Consider the following 19,329-nt stretch of genomic DNA (forward strand, 5'->3'; position numbering starts at 1 on the left):
ATAATAATAAAAATTTATGGCTTTAATTTGCATGTTAACATTTCTGCAAATTAAGTTCATAAATTTATTGAGAATTTATTACCGCTTAATAATGCCGTAAAGTGTAGAGTTCTTTCTGCATTAAGATAGATTTTTTTTAAATTGTCAAATTAAAATTATAGAGAGTAATAATAATTATTACAATCACTTTTAAAATTATTCATTATATTTATTATTTAAATTGAAATAAAATGTTTCTATTGTTTCCTATACAAGAAAAGTGTATAGGTGTATTTTTTAAAATGAAAACTTTTTATTTAGTTTAATGTTGCTTTATTTTAACAATTCAATTTTACAGAAAATTAAACGATTTCTCCATACAATAAAATTTAACAATAACGTAAAATACATATTTAATTTTTCTCATTATATACAAATATATAACACAAATTAACAGCATTAAATATCGCAGAAACTTTGGTAAATTTAATAGAAAACATTTACCCGCTCCGTCTTTCACGGTATATTTTTTTATATGTAAAATCATAAGAAATATTTTAAACGATATATCCATTACTTTCGGCGATACAATGTAATTAATTTTAATTGTATTGCTGTTGCAAAAACTTTTTTACGAAAATAGTTTTGCATACTGTACCCGTGGAACTTAAATAATTTATTACGTTACAAATTTTTGAGAGGTACAAAATTTAAATATAAAATATAATTTTAAATAAATAAATAAACAAGTATTTGTTTTAAATTAAGCATAAAACATTAACTTCTATCTTTTGGAAAGAATGTATAAAAATATAAATTGTCGCAAAAGAAAGGTTTTTCGTCCACGTGTCTAATAACATTTCCTAATAATAGATGCTGACCGTAATTTGTTGCTTCTCTTCTGTCTTTTGCTAATCCTACAGCTAACAGCCAATCGACCAATTTTTGTCCGGTAAAAACTGAACCGTATAAATCCTTTCCTATTCTTTTATTAGTTTCTAATTCTTTAATACATTTATCTCTATGGTAAATTATAAATTGTTCACAAACCTGATCTGTTTCGAACGATGATAAATCGGTTTTACCTAAATTTAAGTGATAATCTTTTTTAACGTAATTCCATATTTGTATACAGGGTTGCACGACAACTTCTGCATCTAATCCAAACACAAAAAACGAAATGATACCTTGACCGTAATTAAGTATAACGTCTAGAAATTCTAATTCTACGTATATACCTGTCGTTGCTTCTAAGAAAAGTTTCCATAAGCAAATGGCTAAGCCTACAATCAATGATATACATAGCAGAAGAAGAAGAATGATACATCTTAATATTTGATCGTAATCATTTTCTTGTTTCGTTAAATCTGTCTCCGAATCAAATCTTTCGAACGATACGGAATGATTTTTAATTAAAACACTGCACTTCCTTCTTTGTTCCGACGAACATCTAAAATGATTTCCACACATCGGGGAGTACTGGTATTTATTTAACAATATTTCGGATTCGTCTATTTCGTTTACTGAAATTAAATCCTCGATCTCTTCCGATTCCTCTCCTTGACCTACGGATTTATTCAATGTCTTTAAAACTGTTTCATCAGTTTCGTAAGGATGCTTTTTAAGTACATCTGTTTTTGATTCAGATTCTTCATTTATACATAAATGAAAAGCAAAAGATTTGGATGAATAATGCTGCTGAATTATTAGAGATATAATAGTTACAGTCAAACTAAAAAATATAACAATAAATGCAACAGATGCCTGTGCTTCACCAAACTGAAAACTCGGATCAATCTTTGTTTTGTCTGGCAGAAAATTCCTCATTTTTATAGCTAAAATAGTAACAACCATTATGGTTGCAATAAAACCGAAATATATCATATATTTGTAAATTCTATAAACAAAACACAAACTTCTCCAATGTAGTAAGGCTAATGCAAGAGCCAACAGTGAAGTCCATATTCGAGAAGAAAATATTCCTCCTGCAGATAATACATACTGAACGTAAAATGCCCAGTGATGCTTTACATTAATAAATGACCACAGAATTCCCCCCAAAGAAACTAAAATTTGAGAGAAAATTAAAAGAAAAGTAATTTTATGTATTACAAATTTCCATTTTTTTCCAATAATAAAGATAATAAATACCCAACAACTACACATAAATCCAAGTATAGATGTGCATGTCAATGTACTAATTAAATCATTATGAAAACTGGATAAATTTGACATTTGTAGTGTTGTCATGCTAGCTGATACAAACATTAAAGGTGCAGATAGCATTGTACATGCGACCATACCTGGCGCAACTATTTCTGTGGACATTTCATATTGTGTAGCAAATATAAAAACAGTTGGTGCAGTTGGAAATGTTCCATAGAGAAATCCAAAGTTACTTAAATCTTTGTTTTCTTCCGTAGTACCATCATTAGCTAAATGTATCACTAACTCACGTATTAATAGTGGAAGAATTAAAATTTTTGCAGAAATTAACAAGATGGGAACAATAAATGTAATTCCTTTTAATAATTTAAATGTTCCAACTATATTATGTCCAAGAAGAAAGAGAGCACAAGCTGGATAAGCAGTACCAAAAACATCTAGAAGCTGAGAGATGATAAGTGGTAATTTATGGTGAAATAAAATATTTCCAAAAATTCCAAGAAACGTCATAACGATAATAGGATTTGCAGCAAAACCAAAATAAGCTTTAAACCAACAACTCTGAACTTTATTATTCTGATCACTTTCTTTAGTCTGCTGTATATTCATTAATATGTAAGCAAATGGATTTAAAAGTGCTAACTGCATTGGAGCTATAAGATATAAATACTGAGAATATTCAGGATGCCATTTGGAATATAAAGTTAACAATAATGGATAACCAAGAGCAAAATCATTGCTTTGAGTAGAAAATATTGCATAAAGACCAGCTTTCCCTACATTTGTCGGCTTTGTGAGGATTAATGTAATAACTATTACAATAATAAATATGCAAAGCTTTGCAATAAAAATACAAGCTAAAAATCTCCAGTTTACATTTGAAAATTCTATTTTCATTAAAGTATTAAATATAAGTGATGGTAGACAGAAATATCTGACAAATATACCCAGTCCTTTGGATTCTGTGGATGTCATTATTCCAAATCTTCCAGAAACATATCCAAGAAAAATCACTGCAAAGCATTGCACTAATACTGGAAGAAACTTTTCATAGGCAATGCTAGTAGGATTTGATGAAAGAGTTTCACTTTGAATATTTTGGAGACTATCTTCTTCCATTATCTAAAACCTGTATAAACAAAAATTGGAATTTAAGATAATTATGTCTTAATAAATTAATTCACTACTATTTTACAAATTTCTATATGTTTATAACCAACAACATGGAAATATAAAAGACTTGTACAAAGCTAATGAATGATATAAATATATATTACATCCATTACAGTATTCAAAATATAAATTTAAATTTAAATTCTTTAAATATTTCCAGTGACAACATTTATTTGGCAACTCACTTATGTGTTTAAAACGACATTCTTAATTTAAAAATCTTTTTATTTCGATTTAAATCATGATTTTATCTAATATAGTAAAATGCCAACATAATGAAATTGTGGAAACTGCTGAAATATTTTCATTACAGAGTGAAGTACAGTCAAAAATGAAAATGGTTACTTCTAAAAACTGGAAATATTGGAGCAAAATTTTATACTTTCAGAACATAAGTTATACTCATATTAAATACAGTACACCTTCATAATAAAAATCTATTAGAAATACTAGGAACAGGTAAAACAGTAATAGTACTGATAATTGGAAATCTGTCTCTCTGTTTTTAATACTGCACAAAGTCATTATTTTCTACCAAAAGAAGACTAATTTTTGTTAGTGTTGTTTATTTAATCAAAACTTTTTCAATAAAATCCTGTATTGTCACAGCATTCCAGTATTCCATCAGGCATATATTTTTGTTTCATGAGGAAATAGTGAAGTTGTCGTGTCATGTCAGGTGTATTATAAATTGTAATCTTATAAGTTAGTTTCATCTACAAATTTGTCTTCCTCTCTTGTTCATCACAATAATCTTTAAAATCATGTTCTAATCATATTTCTATAGCTCTATTTGTCTAATAGTATTGCTGCCATAACAGCTTTATCACTCACTTTAATATACATGATACCTTTATCTACTTCAATAAAATCTTTAAACTTTACTTCTTTGGTATATTTAACTTTTGGAATAAATGCTCCCAGTGGTTTAAAATATCTGTATTATAGTCATCACCTTCGGTTTCTTTGCTGACTGTTGCACAATATTTGTTTTAGAAAAGCAATTTGCAAAAAAAAAAAAAAAAAAAAAAAAAAATGCAATTTGCAATTGTTATACTTATAGCCATATTCACAAACAAGGTTTTAAATCAAGAATTTTGTAATCTGAGATTTTGAGTTGGTAACTTTAGATTAACAGTTACTTTACTTTTAGTATTCACCAACCTAATCCAACATTAGATTATGAAATCCTCAAATTAAAGTGAAGAGTCATGTTACAAGTTCTTCTATTTGTCCAAATATGTCATGATGTGTCTGTGCAAACTGTCATGCTCAAACTAAGCATGTTATTTTAAAGTTTACTAGACAATGAAATCTCAGGGTAAAAGAAACTATACTAACTTCAAGACAAAAGTATTATTTTGTAAAATCAAAATCATTCACACTTTTCCTTCGGTTTGTATTCGTACTATGTTTTAATTTTATATTGTTCTTTTCTTGAGAAAGGTCTTTGAACAAGACCGAAAACATTCGAAATGTTAAAGTTTGGCTGCACTATTTAAAGGTTTTTGAGTAGGTGTTTAGAAAGTTTTAAGCTCTCCCAAATTGAAAACAAGTAATGCACAGCATTCACAATAAATATAAACAATTTATGTAAATGATTATATCATTTTAGAATTTTCAGTTTAAAAAATTTCTTTCTTTTCTTTTTCACTCAACGTTTATTTACTTCAGTTTTTAAGTTTTTGCAACAAAATATCAATTGATTATTATTTCATGGTATCATAAATCCTGATTAACTTTTATATTCTATCTCCATATTCATTATTTATATTCCTTTATTTGTTACAAAATTTGTTTTTATTTTCTAATACATTTTTATATTTTGAAACTAATTCTAATTATACTTTTAAATTCAAAATCAAAGCTGGAAGAGGTAACTTGTAAAAAGCAAAACCATTCACACTTTTCCTGCAAAAGGTTTAAGGAACAAACATTTTTAGTTTATTTTATAAATCTGCCTTGGGTTTCAAACTGAAAAATTCTGAAATTCCAAATTGGAATGTTTCAAACATTCAATGACATTGTAAAATTTTTTAAAATATGATTTTTAAAATAATTTTATAAATATCATCATCAAATGTTTGAAACATTCCAATTTGGAATTTCAGATTGCAGTTTAAAACCTGAGGCAGGTTTATAAAATAAACCAAAAATGTTTGTTCCTTAAACCTTTTGCTAGAAAAGTGTGAATGGTTTTGATTTTACAAAATAATACTTTTGTCTTGAAGTTAGTATAGTTTCTTTTACCCTGAGATTTCATTGTCTAGTAAACTTTAAAATAACATGCTTAGTTTGAGCATGACAGTTTGCACAGACACATCATGACACATTTGGACAAATGGAAGAACTTGTAACATGACTCTTCACTTTAATTTGAGGATTTCACATAATCTAATGTTGGATTAGGTTGGCGAATACAAAAAGTAAAGTAACTGTTAATCTAGAGTTACCAACTCAAAACCTCAGATTAGAAAATTCTTGATTTAAAACTTTGTTTGTGAATATGGCTATAATGACTGCATGCATACACACACTATACACTTACCAGAACCAGCCATGAGCATAAAACAGAAATAATGTACAGTACAGTGAGACCTTATACATCAAATTTAATTCATTCCAGGAGGCCATTCAAACTCTGAATTGTTTGAAGTCTGAAGCACTTTTTCCAATAAGAAATAATAGAAAGTGAATTAATCCATTCCCAGATCTTAAACAATAACAATTTCAATAAACTTAAAACAACAAATACACATAATTTAAGATAAAAATAACACAATTAAATGCTCTAATAATAAATAAAAATAAGAAAATAATAAATAAAATAAGTAAATATTGGATAATAAAATGAAAATTGCATTTACTGGTCACACACTGCCAGCTTTGGAATCTTAAATATGGCTGCCAGATCCACCACACACGTACGGCTTTCATGCTTTGCCATAAGTTCTTTTTTCACCTCAATTGTTGAAATTACAATTATCCTCTTAGAATTCACTGCTTCAACACATTTTGCAGATGCCATGGTTAATAAGTAAAGGTTATATTGGGTTGAACAGAAAGTTTTTGCATATTTTTAACAGCTGTTGTTATTTAACATAGATGTGTAATGTAATTATAACAGTTTAACATGTTGTTAATGTGAGATTGTATTCTTTGTTTAAAAGCTTATTTTAAACTTTCTACTTCACATTTTGTTCAAATAAAATCAAGTTAAAATGTCTTCAGATTAGAAGTATATCAGACATATTATGCTTTATAGGTTTTGAAAAGGATATAACACTGTATAAACAATAAAAAAAAATGTGTAATGTGTCAAATGTGGTTTAAAACGTTCTGTTGGGGAAATTTTGAACTAAAGGATACAAAACACGCAGGATGTCCAAAAGTTGTCAACAAAGAAAAATTGCAGAAAGAAATTGTTAAAAATCAACAAATCACACACAATATGTATGACAAAAACTTTCTGTTCAACCCAACAAATCACACACAATATGTATATGTAACACAGCAAAAGTAAAACGATAAAGCACTGAAAACATATGAGTGTAACACGAGCAAGAGCACTAGATGACTTGGGCACATAACGTATTCAGTTTATGCTTCTAGCAAATTTTTTCACTGTGCATACAGTTTGAACTTCAAAGCATTGCTCAAACTATGAAGCAAATTTTTGTTGGATTTAGCATTCAAACTCTGAAGCATTCAAAGTATGAGGTACCACAGTATTATGTTTTTCTCAATTAAAATTCAATTCATATTTGATTCCAATATAATTCAACCTATCAATATAAAAACTAATCATTTTATTTATTAATTATTTTATAAGTACTTTTTATTTTGACCATGCAGGAAAAATTTGCATATACATCAATAGCACCACAGCAGAATTTTTTAATATTTTTATTGGATTATTCATTCCATTGCAAATTAGTAGTATACTAATAAAAGTTTTTGTTGATTTTTACTTGCTTTTACTAATTTTTTAACAGTACATGTAAGATAAAACCAGTGGCGTAGCGAGGGGGTGCAAAGGGGTGTATCATGCACCGGGCGCCCCTCTGCAAGTGGCGCCCAAACAGTCTCCAAGACAAACTATACATGTTTCTGGAGGGGGAGAGGGACGCCAATAAAGTGTCAGGCACCAGTTATGCCCCGGGCACCAGTTATGTTCGCTATGCCACTGGATAAAACTGTCCAACTAATGTTTTGAATTATGCTCTTACCTTATAAATCGCCATATACAATTTCTCCCATAATCTTAATAATAAATTCTTCATTTGTTTTTAACATCCTTTCAAACTTGCGAAGTCGAATTTTTGGAATTTTTAGATTCATTATAATGGTTTTTGATGCCAGAAATCTTCATACCATTATCATTTTAATGATTCTAATAAAAAAAAGATTAAAATAGTTATTACAATAAAATATAATAAAATTTTTTAATTGTCTATAACACAGATTTGAAAGATTTAACAATTTTAAATATGAACTAAAATACTGAATTATTAGTTATACATTTTCTAATACAAATGTATTAGATTAGACAAATAAATTAATTTGATTAGAATTAGAAATATGTCCATTAACAATAAATAGAGAGAAAATACTTTTTTTCTAAGATTACTACAATGTACAATTAAAACTTTTCAAAATTATAAAGTCTTCCTTTTCAACTAGCCTGTGATGTTTATCTTTATGGCAAATAATGATAAGAGTTTCTTCAATGTTTGTTTGGTATTTTCCTTTGTTTCCCATACAAAGGGTATTTGTATCTTGTACTAAAATAAATAAAATAAGAGTTTCTTAATATAGGTATCTTTTGCCCACTGTGGGATTATATATGAAAAACTGGCATAGTTGATAAAAGTACAGTTGCTGAAACAAAAGCTTTACAGACACCAAAGGGTTAAAGCAGTTCTATAATTTCCATGGATTGCATGTAGGACAATCCTTTGCCTTCTAAATGCCTAACAACCATTACAGTTTATCTTCAACAACCTCCAAAAAAATTTCATATTTTTTTCTTTCATGCCCTTCTCCCAAATCTTTCTCTAAGTAGCATTCAATGTCAATGGCTTTATCTTATAGAACAAATCTTTGAAGATTATTATACAGCATAGAATAAAATATTTCCTTAAATAAAAAAAAATGCATTGAAACATTTAAGATTCTAGATCTTCCTCTATGATCAAATATATGGTTCCTTTATTGTGTACAAATATATAGCAAATATAATAATTGTTTGTTGTTACTTAGCTATTACATCTTTGTCAATTGGTTGAAGCAAAGCCAATGTTGTTGCTTCAATCAATGTTCAAAGATGTAAAGAGACAAAACATTATCTAAATATTTGGTTGTTCAATGTAGAATTCCTCACAATATTATTCAAGAGGACTAGTAGTAGTACGTAGTACAAATAGTTTGAACAGTATTGTATTTTCTTGGATTGTCCGGCATGTCGGTCTATCCGGGAGAGACCAGGAAATCAGATATTTCCATATGGTAAAAACTGGCATGCTGGTTTGTCCAGGGAATGCCGGCATGCTGGTTTAAGTGAGATTATACATCCCTCTTTAAAGGGTGCATTAAATAAACAAAAGAATTATGTCAGGTAAAAACAAATGCATTTTTATTTTAAAATTGTGAAACTATCAGCATTACATCAAAAACTATGATTATATGTGTAATTTCATCATTTTGTCTTCTTTATAATGATGTAAAATACTTGTGGAATTCCAAAAGAACTTTTTTGTTTATTTTATGGTAATTTGATCCAAAAACATAAAAATAAACATATTAAATAAAAGAAACTCACCATAAATGATCTCAACTTACATGGATTAAAATAAGCTTTGTATGAAATTTGAGAGGAAGGTGTTATTTTTAAGGTGGAGCAGATGGTCAGTGTAGCCCACACTGACTAACTACTACTACTACTATTAATGTCAATAAGTCACTTGTTGTCATAACAACAATGTCAGTAATGTCATAAGTCAATTGTTTTATTGTCTTGTAAACTGTTTTTGTTTACAAGACAATAAAAGTCTCTTCCTGATTTTAAGTCAGTCAAATTACAATTATATATTATTGTACTCAGAAGAATTTTTTTTTTAACATTTGTTTAACAACTAGTTTTGTTAGATCTGATTAATTTTATATCTTAGTCACGGTTTAATCTGCATGCCAGTAACACTGGGGTTTCCAGCATGCTGGTCTCCCCATTTATATGTGGTATGCCCATCATTCTGCTAAAATACAATAAGTACTTTTGTAACAGATAACATCTCTACCTCATGAAAAAATAATTTATTCAGCCAATCTATGAACAAAATAACTAAGGATTGGCTCTACGAAAACAAGAAAATTATCTTTATTCTTTCCATTCAAAGAATGAAAATTGAGAGACTTGTTACAGTACATGAATATAAGATTGATTAAGCAATCTTTAGAAACATTACTGCAAACATGAAATGTTAATCTATTTTAGTTACTCTGAATCCCAGAGTTCTCTCTGCCTTGGAAATAATACTTCCAGATGACACAATTTTCTAAAACAGATCAGATTTATTGTCATTAAAAACTGTTCTGGCAGATGACCCTTCTTCTAATCTAATGTTTTAAGCTATTCAGGAAGCAGTTTGTTACCTTATAATTAACTGAAGCAGATTATCCCACAAGTTTTTATGTTATAAAGATTAAGGATGTATGCAATCTGTAACTAGGGTGGTGCCCAGGCACAGGGCATAGACCCTGGGGGGTGCAAAAATGACTTGCACCAAGTTTTGGGTCATAGTTTTGGGGCATAGTTACAGATGCTCGCACCGGGCGCATAAAAGGTGCTAGATGTATGTACATAAAACCATTTTCCATGAATTCCTATGAAAATGAATGAGATGGAACCAAAATTAGTACATGCAATACAGGAACAGGAATGGAACCAGAATAAAATTTACAAAAATGTAAATGTTCGATTGTACTTCCATATAATTTGGTACACTAACAGATGAAACCCTTTTTCAGTAAGTTGTAGCAGATGGACACGATCAGGTGAGGTGAAGTAGAGAGGCAACTTGCTCCAGCCACCAAATTAGAAGGGATAATAAAAAGATGTCATAACGTTTATAAAAATACACATACATTATTTGCATGAGATGTCAAAATTATTCAGAATAGTCCTGAGAAATGGATGACGTTTCTTCCTTACATGTTCTTTCATTTTTTACTTTGAAAAAGCCATTAGGAAAGGGGAAAGCCCATTGTATTGGTGTGTAGCCCGAGGAAAAGTCTATGACAGTTGTCCTTTGTGTTGACTCTTCCACATTTACTGTAACATGTCAATACATTGTTTAACATTATCTGAAAATGTACCATACTGCTTGTATACACAGTAAGCAATATGATGTTTAATTATTGGCTTGTATTATTTACAATATAAAATAAAATGTTTAAAATCTATATACTGTTGTAGGGAAGACTTAGCAATCCTAAACACCAGGTAAAGACAAACGTGAAGTAATATAAAACATAAAAGGTTGGCGTAACTGTCATGTTGTGATGCAGTATTATTGACATATTTTATGGCTGCACAGTTTTATCTGTATTTGAAAGATTCACACAAAGTTTTTAGATATCTTATAAATGTAGATAATGAGTTTTGTGTTATTTATTTATTATATATCAAAATTTAGATAGGATAACATCTCTTTCAAAAGCTGAATACAATGAAACAGGACAATTTGGGACAACCATGGAGAATTTCTCAAAGCAATTGGGTTTGCATTTTGATGTATTTACTCAATTTTTCTTATGATGCTCTGCAGTTTTAGTTTAGATCAGCATAGTCAGGAGCAGATCCTGATCACAACAACTTAAAATTGTAATGATTTAATATTTGAGATTTTCCTTTCTTTTTTTATAAATTGGTGAATCTATTGTATTTCAATTTCAAATGAATATGTGTAAATTATATTTCATTTCTTTATTTCCTTTGTCTGAAAAATTTTGGCCACTTTCTAGTCACCCATCATTGCCCTAGGTACAGTCTACTATTATACCACATGGGAATATCAAACACTGTATAATTGTCTAGATTTTTTTATTTTTAGAGATTTTTTTAATGTCCTACATCTTATGATAACCAATAGACTGGCATATCAAATGATATGAAAAGATCTGAATTTTCTCTAATGAGTCTAAAGATACAGACTAAAAAAATCTTGTGCTTACAATTCTCCCAGTCTCTTCCATGGGATTTATAATGTATATACAATGCAAATCCATTTTTACACTCATTACTGCATAATTTCCAGCTAAGTCAATAAAATGCATTTATTTTCTGCACCAGTTTTCATGTGTTTATGATAGTACAATACTATGCATTCAAAGTCTTTGAGAGCTTGCTTAGGTTCTGGGGATAGAGCAATCTTCTTTTGCCTCTTAGTGGCCCTTTTTGCCATTGTTTTGGACAAACAAAATACATAGGATGGATGTTTCTTTATTAAAAAAAAGCAGTCTTAAATATTTTATTTTCTGTTGGAAAGATAATATATTAATTTTATATAGGAATCACTAATAGCTCCTAAGTTTGCTCCAGACCTAGAAAAAATCCCCAGCTCTTTCCTCTTGTTGGCCCAGTATACACTATCAGAAAAGCATATACTATCAGAAAAGTATATACAGAAGACTGTTTTTCATACAAGTTTGAATGATTATCTAAGAGAAGTTTCACTGAACAAGTTTATACTATTTATGTTGCCAAAATTTTTGGATATTTCATCTTACTAGCTCTAACATTAACTTATTTCTTATGTTGATGGCTATGAATTAGTAGACTCATATATAGTACTGTACTTGCTAATTCCATACATTTGCAAGGCATACTAATGCAGTCCTTTAGCACTTTTTGAAACTCCTAATAGTTTTGTTATAATTGAATATGTAAATACTAAGTTTTGGGCTCTATGGAGAAGTTTTCTCCCGTGGCACCAATAGTCTGCAATAAGTCCTCCACAGAGCCAAACTTAGTGCTGACATATTCGGTTATATTAATATAAGGACATAAAGCACACCACCAATCTAGTTTTGTTATAATTCAATATATTTTATAATTACTTGCTTTTTGTCAAATATTGTAATAAATCTTCTTAACAGCTACACGTAATTTGCTATAAATCCTTGAAATTTATAACAAATTACGGTTAATGTTACCGTAGGTAGCCAAGATGGCGGCTCATCTCTAATTCCAGCAAGGAAACAGTGGGATGCACGTTCTAACCTAACCTAACATATTCTAATAATTTGGTTGCTAATAATTATGGTAATTTATTAGAATAGATTAGGTTAGGTTAGAACGTGCGTCCCACTGTTTCCTTGCTGGAATAGAGACGAGCCGTCATCTTGGCAACCAAAGGTAACATTAACCCAAATTACATTTAGCTGTTAAGAAGATTTATATCAATATATTTTATTAGGATTGATTTTAGGAAGATTCCAACATATATGGAATTATATTTCTCAATGTTAACCACCAAGAATAGTATCAATTTGTAACACAATCGGAGACTGAATGAATGATAATGACTAACACTTCCACTTATGATTTTACTTAAATATTTTAAAGTTAAATCTAAATACCTCACTTCTGGCCAATCATACAATTGATTATAATAGAAATTTTCATTAAAACTTATCAATTAGAAATCTCTTTTCATTACTTCAATAAAAAACAATTATTAATAAATAAATATAAAATTTTATTTAATAGTGTTATGATTTTATATAAACAATAAAATATGAAATATATAAAATTATTTAAAATTTTATATTATTAAAGTTTATATTTTACGCTCTAGTTTAAAGTGACAAGTTTGTTTATAATCAATTTTTTAAATTTAGCAATTGATTTTCTTTAACAGTCTTGTTGTAAAAGCAATATAACAGAACAATATGTTATCATAAAACAACTAAAATAAAGGAATAGCAATTAAACCAAGTCATCACATTCAACATTTATAAACTAAAAATATATGAAAACATTAATATTAAAAGATAATGTGGCACGACAATGAAAGTAAAAATATTTTTATATCAAAAGATTTGATAATGTAAATGATACAACACTCATCAAATTTACTAATCGTACGGTACAAACTGGACCATAATCTATTCTTGCACGAAGCTTACATAAAAAGCAAAAATCAATCAGTTTATACAATTCTGATATCAAAAAACTTAAAATCAAATTCTGCAAGTCGATATAAATTTTTAAAAGTTACTCATAATTTTCTTTATTAAAACAATTTGTAAAAACTCGAGTAGATTTAAAAGAGAGAATCACTCCTCGCTACTACTACTAGCAATAGGATATCTATTGCTTATTTAATTAATGTAAATAATTTATATCTTTCTAATCTGTTAACGTAAAATCAAAAGCGACAGTAATAAAAATAAAGGAATTATTAAAATTTAACGTTTCTATCAATTTTAATAGTTACATCACGTTATTTAAATAAACAATACAAAATTTGTTACGCATGCATATAATTTGCAATTAGAACAATTGTAATATATTTTAATTACAAGATTTAAAGTTAACAGATGATTAATCAATCATTTAATCGAATGATCTATTATTAAACAGAATTTTAAGATAATTTTTTGTTTATCATTATGTAATGATAATGTACTGTATATCAATACATAGATGTAGATGTGTTTCATTACACTGACTTATTGTTTTCAATATACATTCTCTGTTCCATTCTATTAATGATATTTATATTGATGTGCCTGAATATAAAACAGTTTATTATGAAAAGTATCTATTATCAGGACATATTTTTCTTTCATTTTTATTAAATATTCAATTAATTAAATGAATTAATAATATAATATAATATACAGTACTTTCATATTATAATTTTACTTACCATTTTTCCAGATTCTGGTTTAAGTTTTCTATTCAAAAATTAAATATAAGACATAAAAGAGATGTAAATTAATAATTAACCTTAAAATATTTTCTAGCCTTGTTTATTTTTTCTCTATGGGCGAAGAGCGCTTTAATGTCACAATTTGAAATTTAATAATGTTACTTAACACACAAAAAACGCGTTCTCATTTATTACACATGTAATTGATTAATTAAAAAAATAATAATATTCCCGTATATAATCGCCTTTTAGATTTATAATTGATTTTTATTTATTAAAATTTCAAATAAATTAATTATAATATATCAATATTTTATATATTTAATAATAATTTCAGAACAAATCTATATGCGTCGCTTCGGTTTGCGTCTAATCTCGTCTGGTTCGTTACAATTCGATTAATCGACATCAGTGTTATAGGGAACAAAAATTCCCTCGTTACGAATTCAGACGCCTGTAAGGAAAATTAATGTGCGAAATATTATGTAGAAAGTCGTGTAATTTGAAATGTATTCGAACGGAGTAATAAAAGCACCGAAGTATACATTATCACAACTGTTAACAAAGGATGACAGTTTACAAGTGACGTCTGCTGAAACATCGTCGAACGTCGAGCGCGGCGTTGACGTTTCACAGATGAAAACTTCGGCCGCTACCTCGCTAGTGATCCAAAAAACTGATGTTTCGGCATTAGAACTGACGGCATCGTTGTCGATTTATTTTTCCTTTTCGGAATGCCCACAAAAAAGTTTTCTAAATTTTAATAACACGTCGCATTCGTTGCAACGTTGAGTAAAGTTATATACAGTACTCATACCGTATTATTATTATTAATTTAGCCAAAATTAAATTCTGCAGAGTTGTGGGCCTATTTCCTTCTTCGAAAATATCTACGTTTCCGATTTTTTTCTAAGAAAATCCTTGAATTCCCTTCCGAGTGAAAAGGTCTTAAGCGGAAGGATTAATTCATCAACCCGACAACGCTGACGGCGATGCATATTTTGATAACCAAATTAAAAATAATCTTATAAAATTTGTGAAATTCATTATTTGAAAAAAGTCGCTTTTATTAATTAATTTTTTCGTCGCTTGTTATGTAAATTTGAATTAATGTGACGATATTAAGATTTAGTATGAAGGAACCTTGCATTAGAAACAATATACCTTGTTCTTTCAAGTGAGGGAAACAAGAAGTTTTATGAGTCAGCTTCATCTCTTATTATTGTGAAGTAATAATAGAGACTTGTAATTCGTTAATTCTAAACGATTGTAAGCTTCATGCTTTATTTTCGTTATAGCCCAAAACCAATCTTTTATAAATTCATCACTGTAGAAAGAAAATATGTTTTGGCCATGTCTGTGGCCCTTTAATGCCGGTGTGGTGCTAGCGCAGCGCAGAACTTGAAACACTCCCGAGGTCGGGGGATACCAGGGATTCTCCTCAAAAAATTTCCCCGAGGAAAACTGTCTGAAGTAAACACTGTACAATACATGGAAGCCCATAATTCAAATTTGCCGGGGCCCCATACATTAAGTTATAACGCGTCACTACATCTTGAGTACAGTTTCTTTTTCTTATAAACTCTTTCCGTCCCGTGGGTACTAAGAGGGCCTCCTTTTAGCAATTATGGGTTCGGCCAGGCCTACAATGGGGCAACCGGATAGCGAGGGACGTATTCGAACGGATCACCCCCCCGAAAACTTCCTGGAAATTTTTTCGACTCAGTCCGAGTTCGATCCCGGGTCTCCCAAAGAGGTAGGTTGCCACATTAACCACTCGGCCAACCGGCTTCTTGAATACCGTTATATTTTTTATATAATACTTCCCAGGCAGAGAAAGTCTCTTTCTGCTTGGAAGAAGTAACACTAGTTTTTTTATTTTGTAGTATTGTCTTAAAATAATTCCAACAAACTCTACTAAGTACAGTAGTATCTCCTTTTCGAAATTCGCAAAAGTACGACGTGCGTTGCTTTCGATTTGTATTTCTGCCATTTTCTACATGTTTTGCTTGCAACCTAATAGGAAATTGCATTGTAATATCGACATTATCGAATAGTTTTCGTATAGTAAAGTATATCGAATGATATAATAGAACGATACTATTGTGATTGCGTAGACTATCGACAAGGATCATCAAATGCACCTGAAGGGCATTCTAATAATGACGGAATAATTAGACCCAAGTCCTCTTTTGTAGTATTTGCATGCATCGATAGTAGAAAGAAAAGAAAATCCATTAGTTTTTAAGAGAAAAAACGTTTTTCAGTTGGGTCCGCAACTATATAAATTCACTGCAAAAGTCATGCATGGTTGAAACACCGGTATCTAGCGAGAGGGTTTTTTCCAAAGCTTCAAATACGATTTTAAAAGACCGCTTACGCCGAAAAGAGTAGAGAAACTTATCTTATATAGTGACTTTTCATAAGAAGAAAGAAAAAGCATTAAAAGTGTAATAAAGTACGTTTTATAATATTTTGTTTTAAAAATTTGTCAAATATTTGATAGAATATCAAATAATTTTTGCCCCATTCATTGTTACTACCAGCTGATTATATTACAACTATCACCATCACTAACAAGAGAGATTTAAGTTTAAAATTCGAGCTTTCTAAACCGAGTAGTTTGTTTTTTCTCTAGGAGCTTCTGCAGTGCCAGATGAAGAAAATAAGAAAATACAATTTTTTTTTTTTTTGGCAGTTTTTGCACTTTTCGATTGCTTATATTTCGGCAACCCCTTTACAGAAAAATCTGAAATTTTACACACTACCCAAGAAAACAATTATATTTTAACCTAGTTATTGAGAATTACTTTAGACTTTTGGGAAACGGAAAAATTGGCAACTCTGATTCCCATGTATATATTTATATAGTCAGTCAGTAACTTTTTTGCTTGGCACGGAATCACTGCCGTGACTCTCGATTATTTATATACAGTACATGTAACGAACCAAAATGATTTAAATATTTCTCACGTTTTCAACAAAGCGGCATTTATTAAGTATAAAATTAACATTAAAAGACTATTTTAGAGAGTAATCTTCGTTTAACGTAAAGTATTTTAATTTTACTGTCTACGTTAAACCTATTCAAATTTGAATGGCATATCTAATTTAATATTTAAAAATTCATTTATTTAGTCACAAAAATTTTTCCGCCAAATTATTTATAAGATTTTTCTTTCATATTCAAAAAAACTTTTAAATTATAAATATTAAATACAGCAATACTTAATTTTCATCAGAGAATTTTTACCACCAGGGGGCACATTTAGGTGATTGTCATTGGTTCAGTTTCTACCGAGGCAAGTTAACTGCGCATTTTGTTCTATCTAGATTCGTTTGAATTTATTTTTATAAAATGCCAAAAAAGCAGAGAAATGCGTTTTACTTTTTCATGAAGGAATTACAGGAAGAGCATAGAGCAGAAGGTAGGAATATTTCATTGAAAGACATGGCTCCAATTGCTCATCCTTTGTGGAAAGACTTACCCGAAAATGAGAGAATAAAATACGAAACTATGGCACGAGAATATAAGAATGAATCGAAAGAGAGCATAGCAGGAAAACTGTGTTCGGACGGTACACCTCTGGATGACGTTTTACGCACTGAACGAGAAGAACAAGAAAAGGCAGAGGAAGCAGTGAAATTTGTGGAAAGATACATATCCTGTATGGATTCTGTAGATGAAGTCAAAGAGACACCATTCTTCATTATGGTTTTTAATGTTTTATGCTGCACCGACGACAACGAATATATTCCGTTAGAAGTCGGAATTGCAAAATATTCGATAAAAGAGGGAATCGAAGATTATTTTCACATGTTTATCGATGCCGGACGCATACCGATCGGATACAGTCGAGCTGCAATGCAACACAGCGACGAAACGCATAAAATTCCCACGTCGAAGTTCGAGTTGTCGGAGAGTGACCATTTAAAAATCTGTCGAAGTATCGAAAACTTTGTCGAGTCGGAAGGAAAAGAAATTGCACCGGTATTTTGTTTGGAAGAAAATATGAAACAGAATCAAGGTTGTCTCGATTGGCTTTGTAAGAGAGCAAACTATTACAATATACAAAACATACAGTATTATAGTTTGGTTCATCTTTTAATGGAACTCAGGGCTTACGTTAATAATGCATTTCCGTGTAAAGTTGTTGCGGCCGACATGTTAACTTCTCACACCTACGATTACATAAGTAATATACGTTGCGATTATCACGAAAATCTCGATAACATATATTGTGCACTCGGATGTGCCAAACGTTTGTGCTTTTTGCTTTCTGATGCCGTTTGTCAATTTTACGACGTCGACTGCACTTCGAAGCATTTACCTCCGAGAATTGACGACGGCACGGAATTTGAAACTTACCAACCCGCACTTCCGCCGCCGTTGCCAGTTAAAAATATCGTCGACGTTCCAGTGAAACCACCCAAACCTCATGTTATCACTACAATTGTCAAGAAAGATACGGCTAATAATAACGTACCTCGTGACTTCCGAGCCAATTCAAATACACCTAGTTACGGTGCTAATAAACCAGATAGTGTATTTTCAAATGATGATTTTCCATCGTTAAATGAATCAAAACCTAAAAAAGACAACTCTGAAATGAGACAGCCAAAGACACTGCCTTTTGTTTTATTCAAAGGACTTAACCTGAACCAAGACGAGAGATTTGCAGCCTCAAGTTTAGGACGTGGTATTGGGCGCGGAAAACAAATTCCATAAAATTCATTTTAATTTATTATTATTACTTTTTTTTTCTTGAGTTTTAGTAACAAGATACAGTGCATATATATATATTTTGCATATAAATTTATAACTGACTTTGTTACAAAATTTTTTTATAGTCATGACAATTTTAAAATATATGTTTCAATTGAATAAGTTTTTTCTGTTTATTCTAAGTAAAGAGTATTAGAATTTAATGTGACAATATGTGTTTTTCAGTAATGATTTGTATGTAAGTTTTAAAGTCCATAATTAATTTTTCAAGTTGAAAAATAATAAAAAATTATTACATAATTTTGTTAAATAAAAAATATTTGCATTGTATTTTTCTTGGAACAAAAT

General features: G+C 29.8%; 2 protein-coding genes across 2 annotated transcripts; one reads left to right on the forward strand and one right to left on the reverse strand.

Annotated features, from left to right (window-relative positions):
* Positions 1–295: 295 nt before the first annotated feature.
* On the reverse strand, positions 296–14,616 carry LOC136968477 (lysosomal cholesterol signaling protein-like). The gene is made up of 3 exons (XM_067262456.1): positions 14,253–14,616; positions 7,548–7,711; positions 296–3,274 (listed from the first exon to the last, which is right to left on the reverse strand). The coding sequence occupies exon 3, from the start codon at positions 3,262–3,264 to the stop codon at positions 757–759; it is 2,508 nt and encodes an 835-aa protein (XP_067118557.1). The 5' UTR covers positions 3,265–3,274; positions 7,548–7,711; positions 14,253–14,616; the 3' UTR covers positions 296–756.
* A 2,936-nt stretch (positions 14,617–17,552) lies between these two features.
* Positions 17,553–19,105, forward strand: LOC136968478 (protein maelstrom homolog). The gene has a single exon (XM_067262457.1). The coding sequence runs from the start codon at positions 17,614–17,616 to the stop codon at positions 18,982–18,984; it is 1,371 nt and encodes a 456-aa protein (XP_067118558.1). The 5' UTR covers positions 17,553–17,613; the 3' UTR covers positions 18,985–19,105.
* Positions 19,106–19,329: the final 224 nt, after the last annotated feature.

This window comes from Centruroides vittatus, unplaced genomic scaffold (genome assembly GCF_030686945.1).
Source record: "Centruroides vittatus isolate TY-2023 unplaced genomic scaffold, ASM3068694v2 contig_1477, whole genome shotgun sequence".
NCBI classification, from domain to species: Eukaryota; Metazoa; Arthropoda; class Arachnida; order Scorpiones; family Buthidae; genus Centruroides; species Centruroides vittatus.

Excerpts from the sequence above, each read along its gene's own strand:
- LOC136968477 (XM_067262456.1), bottom strand. The coding sequence starts at position 3,264 with ATGGAAGAAGATAGTCTCCAAAATATTCAAAGTGAAACTCTTTCATCA.
- LOC136968478 (XM_067262457.1), top strand. The coding sequence starts at position 17,614 with ATGCCAAAAAAGCAGAGAAATGCGTTTTACTTTTTCATGAAGGAATTA.